We start from the raw sequence: 9,995 nt of genomic DNA on the forward strand, positions 1-9,995 counted from the left end.
GGCAGGAGACCTTGGGGCCGGTGCTCTGGAGCTCTGAGGATGCAGAAAGGCACCTTAAACCCCCTCCTTGGACTGCCCTGCCTCTCCTCTGCCCAGTGGAAGGCAGGATTTACCTTCCCTGTGCTCTGGAATGGGCAGGTCTTCCCCGGCCTGGCCCCTGGAGGAGCTCCCAAATGTGGAGCAGGAGGATCACGTTGGATTCCAACAGGAAGGTCCAGCTCCTCCAGCTGGGAGGGACTGAAGGAGGCATCCAAAAGCAAAGCTGGGTTTGATGGGAGACCAGGCTGGTGTCCAAGATTCCCCCATGAACACAGAATGGGAAGGAGGAGGTGAGGAGTCACCCGGAATGGGCTGGACAGGAAGGGTGGGCTCGAGATGTGACCCAATCTTTGCTTTAATATGAGAATAATGAGAGGAATGGGAGGGTGAAGCAATGGGCATTGCAACACCCCTGGTGGACGTAACCCCGGGGTTACTGGTCAAACTGGGGCACTCTCCAGCATGGCCAGAGCCTGGGGACATCTCTGTCACCTCCAGGGGACAGGGGAAGGTGTGGGTGGAAGGGCAGCCCTGGGCACGGTGGGGCAGCGATGCAGAGAGGTTGGGCTGAGGGCAGGTCCTGCCCGGTGAGGCAGGAGGGCTGGGCTGGTCCCAGCAGAGGTGACACCTGCCCAGGAGTGGCCTGGGGTGACTGGGAGACCCCCGAGACCCCCGAGACAACCCGCTGGGGTTGTTATGGGGAGGCACAAGGGGATCTCGCTGCTCCCAGCTCCTAGCCCGAGGTCAGGGCTGAGCCGATGGCTCTGGGCAGCAGCACAGGGATGCCCCTCCTTCCCCACCCCTGGAGGTGTCCCAGGCCGGGTGGGACGGGGCTTGGAGCACCCTGGGATGGTGGGAGGTGTCCCTGCCATGGCAGGGCTGGCACTGGATGGGCTCTGAGGTCCGTCCCACCCAAACCCTCCCAGAATTCTGGGATTCCCTGATCTGGGCCATGGACCAGCAGGGCTGGGAGAAGCTGCTGGGGGCTGACACCAGCCCAGTGTCCCTGCTGTGACAAGGACTTGGTTCCAGGAGTTTCCAGGGGGCTGGCCTGGATCCTGCAAGGCACCAGAGCAGGAGGAGAGGTTAATTACAGCCTGTGCTAATTGCACCCGTGAAAACACCTCATGCAACACAGCTCCTGGCTGCCAACTGGGCCAAGGGCTGGCACCTCCTGCAGGCTGGGCTGGCAGTGGGGGGTGGCAGAGCCCGGCCCCCCAGGCACTGTGGGACCCTGGGGACAGATGCTGAGCTTTGGGAGGGGAAGGACAGAGGGGCTCCTACTGCCCAAATTGAGCAAGGGATGGGGAGCAGTGGTGCCTCATTCCTGCTGTCATTCCAGGTGGGAGATGTCTTCCAATACTTTGATGCTCTGCAGGGTGAGGTTTGGGTGCCAGCAGGTGACTGTGCCCAGCCTGGCTGGGGTGATGGCCATGGACCAGGAGCAGCTCCTGCTGTCCCCACCAGCCGAGACTTCCTTTCCCAGGGCTGGCAGCCCCGTGGCCAGGAGAGGTTCCCGGGACAGGGACACTTTTGTGAGCAGCAGGTCTGAGCTCCCCAATTGAGAGTCACTGCCATGGCTTTCAATAGCCCAGGAGGTGACAGCGGTGACAGCTCGGGTGACTCAGGGTCCCCGTGTGACTCATGGCCACTCTCCACCCTTGGGTGGGTGTCCTGATTCCACCTGAGCCACTCCATCCTGGGGATGAGATCCACAGCGAGCCTTCCCCTGGGCCAGCCCCGGCCACCCACGCAGGATCCTCCTGATTCACCTGCCCCGCTCCCGGCAGCCCCGGCCACTCTCCCGGCCCGGCCCGGGCTGAGCTCGGGGCGGCACCATGGACCTGCTGCTGCTGCACGGGCTGCTGCTCCTGCCCCTGGCAGCGCTGCTGCTCTACAGGTGCAGCCCCGGCTTCCAGTTCCTCTGCAAGGTGGCATTTTTCAACTGCTGGATCGTGGCCTTGGCCACCCTGCTGTCCCCCTTGGCCGCCCTCCGGGGACGCTCCGTGGAAAACATGAGGTGAGTGTGGGCTGGGGATGGGGGGAGCTGGCTGGGGCTTGGCTCAGCTGGAGGAAATCCCATGGTTTGTGGCCACAGGCTCTGCCCTGCCGTGGCTGGAGCCACAGCTGGGTCACAGCTGGTGGCAGAGCCCTGGGGCCAAGGCCAGGGCTGTGGTCACATCTGTGGGGCAGTGAAGTGCAGCTTGTGGTGTGAGAGGTGCTGGCTGTACCCAGGGAGGGTCAGGCCATGCTGGAGTTGGGATCTGTGGTCTCTGAGGGATGAAATAACATAAATGGGGTCATTCCTGCCCATGGCAACATTGGGGTCATCATTGGGTGGGTAACAGGGGGTTTGGAGGTACCGTCAGGGCAGGGGGCAAATACATGCCCAGTTCTGTGTCGCTGGCTCTGGTTTTGCCCATGAGAGACCCAGGAACAGCACTTTGGCAGAGGGATTGAGGGTGGAGAGGCCCTAGCACAGAGTATTCCATGGCTGCCCCATCCCTGGAAGTGTCCCAGGCCAGGCTGGACAGGGCTTGGGGGTGATACTGGGTGGGTTTAAGGCCCCTTCCAACCCAAACTATTCCATGTTTTTATGGTTTTGGGATGTCTTAGTGCCATTACCTGGCAGGGGCACAGCCCTGTCCCCATCACAGCCATCTCCTGATCACAGCCATGTCCCGACTCTGCTCCCGAGGGTGGAAGCAGGGAGATAACACCAGGGAGATAACATCGCTGTGCAACACCGGAGGAAGGTCCGGGCACTCTCAGGGTGTTGCAATCCCGTTGCTGGATTCCCGGGCAGGATGAGCACACCAGGAGGGATGTAATTACACAGGGAAAATATCCCAGCTTGAGAAACTCACTGAGGATTTGTGCCGAGGGATCCCGGCCCTCGGCGGGAGCGTGGTCCAAGGTTTGGTGGTACCAGTCCGAGGTTCGGTGTTATCAGTCCAAGGTTCAGTGTCACCGATCTGAAGTTCAGTGCTACCGGTCCGAGGTTCGGTGTTACCAGTCCGAAATTCAGTGTTACCAGTGCAGAGGTTCGGTGTTACCAGTCCGAAATTCAGTGTTACCAGTGCAGAGGTTCGGTGTTACCAGTCCGAAATTCAGTGTTACCAGTGCAGAGGTTTGGTGGTGCCGGAGGTGCTGCAGTCTCTCCCAGGCCCTTCCCTGCCGGAATGCTGGGCGCATCCAGGGCTGCTCCAAAGCCAAGGCTTCCGGCTTAGTGGAAATCCCCGAGGGAGGCTGTGACTCACCCGCCTTATCAGCGCTGCCTTATCTTGTCCCACCAACAGCTCCGTGCCCGGTGCAGCACGCCCAGCTCCCTCTCCTCCGAATCCCAAAGCCTGCGGCTCGGAGCGTTCCCCTGTCATTAGTCCTGGCTTTGGGGCACTGTTTCTCCTCGGATCCTCAGGGATCTCCGAGCCTGTGGCTCCCGAGGGATGGGGGCGATACCACGGACCCTGTGCCTCCTTCTCCCTTCCCACCCTGCCTGGTGCTGAGCCCTTCCCTGCACCCTGCGCTGTCCCCTGGGGGCAGTGGCAGATGTGGGGACCCTGGCACAGACCCTCTGTGGGTTGGACAGTGCCCCATTCCAACACCAACGTGTCCCAGGATTTTATCTCCACGGCTGCTGGAATCCCTGGTGCTCCCTCCTTCCTCCACTCCTCTCATTATTCCCATACTGAGCATCACCCATCTCTGCCATCCCGATATTCCTCCTCCTGTCCAACCCTCCTGGGATGTGGCACCACTTTTTCTGCTCAGATCCATCTCTTCCCGACACTGCAAGTCCGGTGGAGCGATTTGTGATTCCCCATAGGAATGGATGAGGCTGGTTTTCCCTTCCCCCTGCCGCACAAAGCGGAGCAGGGACAGTCCCTGGGGTCCCCCACGTCCCTGGGGATCTGCCTGTCCCTCTGCCATCCATCCCCGGGGCTCATCCATGCCCAGCTCAGCTCCTCTCGGCTGGAATGTGCCTCTGGCTTTAGGAGTCTGGGATCTGGATTTCTGTCCACACACGGATCCAGCTGAGCACCTGGGGAGCCTCCCCCGGCCAGAGACAGATTGTCCTCATTGGGATGTGAAGATCCCGTCCCCTTCCCCATCTCCATCCCCTTCTCTTTTTGCTTTCCCATCATCAAAGTCCTGCTTTTTCCCTGCCACCACCTCGTGCTGGCCACTCTCCCTCCCCAGCAGCTCCCTCTGCTCTGAGCCAGGAGCTGGGCCCAGCTCAGGTGGGAGCCGGGCGAGTTCCGAGCCTCACAGGCTGCAAATATGTGAGAAATGCGAGCCTCCCTGAGCCTGAGCCCGGCTCCAGCAGCGCAGCCCAGCCTAACCCAGCCCGCCCAGGCCGGTGCAGAGCCGCTCCCCACACGTGTCCCTCCGCCTTATCTCGTCCCTTATCTCGCCTCTTATCTCTGGCAGGCTCCTGCGGGCCGCGCTCCTGCCCCTCAAGCGCTTCTACGGCATCAGGATGGAGGTGAGGGGCTCCGAGCGGCTGCGGCTGCCGGGGCCCTTCGTGATCGTCTGCAACCATCAGGCTTCCCTCGACCTCATGGGTGCGTGGGGGCAGTGTGGGGGGATCCCCGGCGCCTCTGGGGGCTCCAGGGGCGCACCAGGATCGCTCTGGGGACTCAGCACCCGGATTAGGGCAGGGATGTGTGGTGGGAACGGACCAGGAGAGCTTTTGGGAAAGGGCTGTGCTGCAGGGAGAGGAGGGACAACGGGAGGTGATGCCACAGGGTGGTACTGAGTCTGGGGACAGCTTAAAGTTCACCAAGACAAGGCTAAAATAACCCCAACCTAGTCCTATATTAGGGTATGAATGATTAATTCGAGTATAAATTATATTAGGGTATAAATGATTAATTAATCTGTGCACTGATGTAACTTGGCCTCTCCAGAGAGTTCCTCTCTGTAGTTATCACCTCTCAGGACTGGCTGAGCTGCAAAATTTATTGCTGATATCCAGCTGGTTTGTCCAACATGGGGTTCCGCTTACAAGCAGTTTTCCCAGGTGATATTTCTGAGGTTGGGAAGGTGTTAATGGGTGTCGTCCATACCCCAGGAATGGTGGAGGTGATTCCCGAGCGCTGCGTGCCCATCGCCAAGCGGGAGCTGCTGTACCTGGGCACGGTGGGCTGGGCCTGCTGGCTCAGTGGCATCATCTTCATCGACCGCCACTGCAGGGACACGGCCATTGAGGTCATCTCCCGCACCGCCAGCGCCATGCGGCAAGAGAACGTGAGAGAAACACTGGGGCGTGAGGGGCTGTGGGCAGGACTGACCCGGCTGAGGCCGGGGTGTCTTGGTTTGAACAGACAGGTGTCTGCTAAGGAAGGCAGGAGCCTCCGCTGAAATGGAAAATGCAAACCCCCTCCCTCTGAATTATTGTGATTTTGGAATTAAGGGGCTCTCAGGTGAAGATATGGGACTAGAAATAACAGTTCTTTACTAGGAAACATAAAAATACAAATGTAATAGTACAAAAAAAAAGAAAACAAACCAGTGCCAGAGTCAGAGCAGGCCCTGGCACCTGTGGGTCAGGGTGGTGGCAGCAGTGCCATTCCATGGGGGCTCAGCCCTCCTGCAGTGCCAGCTGTGCTTCTGCTGGAGCAGGATCCTGGACAAGGCTGGAGTTTTCCTCTGGAGCTCCAGGGCTGCTGGAGATGGGCCTGGGCTCCCTCTGGGAATGCAGTGGGGCAGAAAGCTGCTCCTCCGGGAATGCAGTGGGGAAGAAAGCTGCTCCTCTGGGAATGCAGTGGGGCAGAAAGCTGCTCCTCTGGGAATGCAGTGGGGAAGAAAGCTGCTCCTCTGGGAATGCAGTGGGGAAGAAAGCTGCTCCTCTGGGAATGCAGTGGGGAAGAAAGCTGCTCCTCTGGGAATGCAGTGGCCAACAGCTGCTGTGCTGTTCCAAGGTCAGATTGGATCCAGGTAGGAATGCTTGGCTCCTCCCCCTGGGCAGAGCCTCTCCCCATGGGATGATGGAATTTTCCCAGCCATGCAGGGACACTCAGTGGCCATGAACAGCAGAGATCTCCTGGAGGGAGGATTGGCTGTGGGAGAGATAAAGAAAACTGCCCAAAGAGCAGCAGAGAGCTGCCCCAGCTCTGACAGATGGCAATGGAACACACCCCCAGCCACATCTTGTAACCTAAGACACGGGGGTCACCTCTTGTCCTTGTCCCTGCAGCTCCGTGTGTGGGTTTTTCCAGAAGGCACCAGGAACCCGGGCAAATCCATGCTGCCCTTCAAGCGTGGGGCTTTCCACCTGGCCGTGCAGGCCCAGGTAAGGGCACGGGGAGGTTTGGTCTCCAGGGTTGGGGGGTTTGGTCCCCAGGGATGGGGGGTTTTGGTCCCCAGCGATGGCCATGGTGCTAGGCAGCACCAGGGAGGGACAGGCAGGAGCAGGAGTCCCACCTGGGGAGGGCTCTCTCTGGGGACCCCGCTGACCCTCCATGTCCTGCAGGTTCCCATTGTCCCCATTGTGATCTCCCCGTACTGGGACTTCTTCAGCCCCAAGGAGAAGAGATTCACCTCTGGTAAGGGATGGACAGGAATTGCCATGGCAGAGGGCAGGGCTGGCACTGGGGATGAGGCACCTGGGGGTGTCTGAGGGACGCTTGAAGGATGGGGAGGCAGCTGGGGTGGAAGATACCCAGGGGAATACCCAGTTCATGGGTCCTCTAACACATCCCTGGCTTTTCCCTCCTCTCCCAGGGACCTGCGCCATCCAAGTCCTCCCCAGGGTGGAAACGTGGGGCCTGAGCCCAAAGGACGTCCCCAAACTGACCGAGAGTGTCCGCCAGGCCATGGCTGAGGCCCTGGCTGAGATGTCCATGGGTGACCACGGGGACCAGAACATGGAGCAGCCTCTGCTGGGGCCAGGGGAGGACAGGGGCAGCCCCCAGGGCCAGGGGGACACAGCCAGGAGCAGGAAATAGGCAGAGGGAGCGAGTCCCTTGGGAACACTAGGGAGGTGTCCCTTGTCCCCTGAGGAGGTGTCCTGCAGCCCTGCCACCACCCCAGCAGGACGGTGCCCTAAGGGGAGCAGAGCAGGGCAGGATGAGGACCAGGCAGCACCCCCAAAACAGAGCAAAGTGCCCCCAAAACAGAGCAAGGTGCACCCTAAAAGAGAGGAAGGTGACCCCTAAAACCCCTCGTTGTGACTGTGCATCCCCTGGATGTCCCTCTTCCAGACCTGGAGCTGTGGCTGTCCCCCTGGAGCTGTGGCTGTCCCCCAGGATGACTCCTGCCTACTTGCTGGGCAGGGCAAGGATGCTCCAGGCAGGGCTGGGGGTTCACAGCCCCATTTTCCACCCCTGATTGTTGGGTTCCCCCATGGATTCTCCTTCCAGAGGCTCCTACAAACTGGAAATGCTGTTTGGGTGCAGCCAGCTCTGGGGAGGGGCCCAGAGTGTGCGGCCTGGGGGGGACACGAGATCCAGGGGAGGTTGCCGTGGGGGAGAGCATCCCACGGTGGGAGGAGAGCATCCTTGGTGCTGAACTGTGAGCCAAGGGTGGGACATTAAAGAGTCTGGAGCTGGTGCTGTGTCCTGGCTGTGCTGAGGGGCTGAGGGGGAGGGGGATCCATCTCCTTGGGGAGACTTCACCCCTGCACAGGGAGTACCCTGCACAGGGAACATCCTGCACACGGAGCACCCTGCAGATAGAGCACCCTGCACAGGGAGCACCCAGTACACAGAGCATCCTGCACAGGCAGCACCCTGCACACTGAGCACCCTGCACAGGGAGCACCCTGCAGACAGAGCACCCTGCACAGGGAACATCCTGCACACTGAGCAGCCTGCACACGGAGCACCCTGCACACGGAGCAGCCTGCACACTGAGCAGCCTGCACACTGAGCAGCCTGCACACGGAGCACCCTGCACACGGAGCACCCTGCACACTGAGCAGCCTGCACACTGAGCACCCTGCACAGGGAGCACCCTGCAGACAGAGCACCCTGCACAGGGAACATCCTGCACACTGAGCAGCCTGCACACGGAGCACCCTGCACACTGAGCAGCCTGCACACTGAGCACCCTGCACAGGGAGCACCCAGTACACAGAGCATCCTGCACAGGCAGCACCCTGCACACTGAGCACCCTGCACATGGAGCATCTCCCCTCCAGGGATGGTGTGAGGAGCACATGGCAGGGTGAGGGTTACCCAGGTCTGGGTCTGTCCCTGAGGCAGAGCTCTCCCTGTGCAGTAAATGCACAAGAAGAGCATCCATTAAAGCCTCAAATTCCCAGCAATACCTGGATCGTGCCCACCTGGACACGATCCCACCTGGAGGTGCCTCTCCATGGCCTCTGGACCATGACCCATCTGACAGCTGGATGGTTCCCTGCAGCCAGGCAGGGATTTGGGATCTCCTGGTTCCTTCCCAGCTGAGCAGCTCCTGTGCCAGCACCCCAGGGTGGCAGCAGGGCAGGGACAGGGCAGGCTGTGGCTGTCCCCTTGTGGGGAGCAGGGTGGGCAAGGCTTCCCCTCCCATGCTGGGATAAAAGGTGCAAACCACGGGCACAGAGCTCTGGTTTGACACCAGTCCTGCTCTCAGGAGAGCTGGATTATGGAGGAAATCCTTCAAATCTGTTGCAATCATCTGACACCAAACAGCAAAGAGGCTTCCCATGAGGAACAACCCATGGGATCAGGAGATGCCACATGGACATGGCCAAGGGCACAGGAAGGTCCCACGTCCCAGAAAGCCCCTTTAATCCTTTCCTGCTTCCCAGGATTCCAAACATGTGGCAGAGTCTGTCAGCTCTGAGCTGGCCTGGGGGTCCCACCACACCCCCACCCCTGAGGGTGGTTTGCCTGCCCAAAGTTTGGGTTTGGGGGGTTGAGCATCAATGGAACCATGTAATGGTTTGGATGGGAGGAACCATAAAGCCCATCCAGTTCTGCCATGGCAGGGACACCTCCCACTGTCCCAGGCTGCTCCAAGCCCTGTCCAGCCTGGCCTTGGGCACTGCCAGGGATCCAGGGGCAGCCACAGCTGCTCTGGGCAAAACCTTGTCCTGCCTGGAGGGCCGGGGCCCAGCCAGAGCCCTCCCTGGATTTTCCACTGTCAGTGGGAGGTGAAAGCTTGAGGAGAGGAAAAAACCTTGGAATGGGGTCTCTGGGAACACCTTGCTTTTCCTGGTTCTCCAAGGCCTGCCCTGCCTAGCTGCTTTGGGTACCCAGCCCTGGCACAGCTGCCCAGGGCAGTGCTGGGTCCCCACCCCAGGAGGGGTTTCACAGTGGATGTGGCACATGGGGACAGGGGTCAGTGGTGGCCTTGGCAGTGCTGCGGGAGCTGTGAGTTCCTCGTCCCATCCAGGATGTCTGGCAGGGCACTGACCCCTGCCCACTTCCTGGCAGGACTGGATGACCTTGGGCCGTGCTCCTGCCTCGTGTCCTTGGGGGTGGCAGGTCCAGCCCCCTCCGGCCACCCACATCCTCTGGGGCTGCTCCAAAGGGCAGGGAGGTGGGCACAGAGCCCTGGTCATCTGAGATCCCATGGAAAAGTTCAGCCCCATCTGTGGCTTCCTGGAAGGCCCTGGCACAGATTCCCAGAGCAGCTGAGGCTGCCCCTGGATCCCTGGCAGTGCCCAAGGCCAGGCTGGATGGAGCAGCCTGGGACAGTGGGAGGTGTCCCTGACATGGCAGGGGTGGAAGTGCTTTTAAGGTCCCTTCCAACCCAAACCATTCTGTGATTCTGTGGTTCCCACAGCCTCAAAGGGAAGGGAACTGCAAGGCCCCAGAGCAGGGGATGTGCTCAGGATACTGTGGGACTGTCGTGAAGCTCCTCAACTGTCCCACATTCCCACCAGGACAGAGGGAAGCTATTTGAACCTGGAAACTGAGAATTTCAGACTTTATGTGTTGCCAGGCACTGACCCCCAGGAGAACACTGCATTTGACCTGAGGCTGTGGAGAAGCTTCCAAAATTGAATG

At 60.3% G+C, this 9,995-nt stretch overlaps 1 protein-coding gene across 1 annotated transcript; it reads left to right on the forward strand.

Annotated features, from left to right (window-relative positions):
* Positions 1 to 1,781: 1,781 nt before the first annotated feature.
* On the forward strand, positions 1,782 to 7,575 carry AGPAT1 (1-acylglycerol-3-phosphate O-acyltransferase 1). Its single transcript, XM_054000169.1, has 6 exons — positions 1,782 to 2,059; positions 4,471 to 4,604; positions 5,114 to 5,289; positions 6,239 to 6,334; positions 6,515 to 6,587; positions 6,766 to 7,575. The coding sequence occupies exons 1-6, from the start codon at positions 1,878 to 1,880 to the stop codon at positions 6,987 to 6,989; spliced, it is 885 nt and encodes a 294-aa protein (XP_053856144.1). The 5' UTR covers positions 1,782 to 1,877; the 3' UTR covers positions 6,990 to 7,575.
* Positions 7,576 to 9,995: the final 2,420 nt, after the last annotated feature.

This window comes from Vidua macroura, chromosome 27, assembly GCF_024509145.1.
Source record: "Vidua macroura isolate BioBank_ID:100142 chromosome 27, ASM2450914v1, whole genome shotgun sequence".
In the NCBI taxonomy this organism is placed as follows: Eukaryota; Metazoa; Chordata; class Aves; order Passeriformes; family Viduidae; genus Vidua; species Vidua macroura.

What these genes read in the sequence shown, in the direction of transcription:
- AGPAT1 (XM_054000169.1), top strand. Translation starts at nt 1,878, where the DNA reads ATGGACCTGCTGCTGCTGCACGGGCTGCTGCTCCTGCCCCTGGCAGCG. An exon ending in GGCTTCCCTCGACCTCATGG is followed by an intron (nt 4,605 to 5,113) that starts GTGCGTGGGGGC and finishes TCCATACCCCAG; the next exon opens with GAATGGTGGAGGTGATTCCC. An exon ending in GGAGAAGAGATTCACCTCTG is followed by an intron (nt 6,588 to 6,765) that starts GTAAGGGATGGA and finishes CTCCTCTCCCAG; the next exon opens with GGACCTGCGCCATCCAAGTC.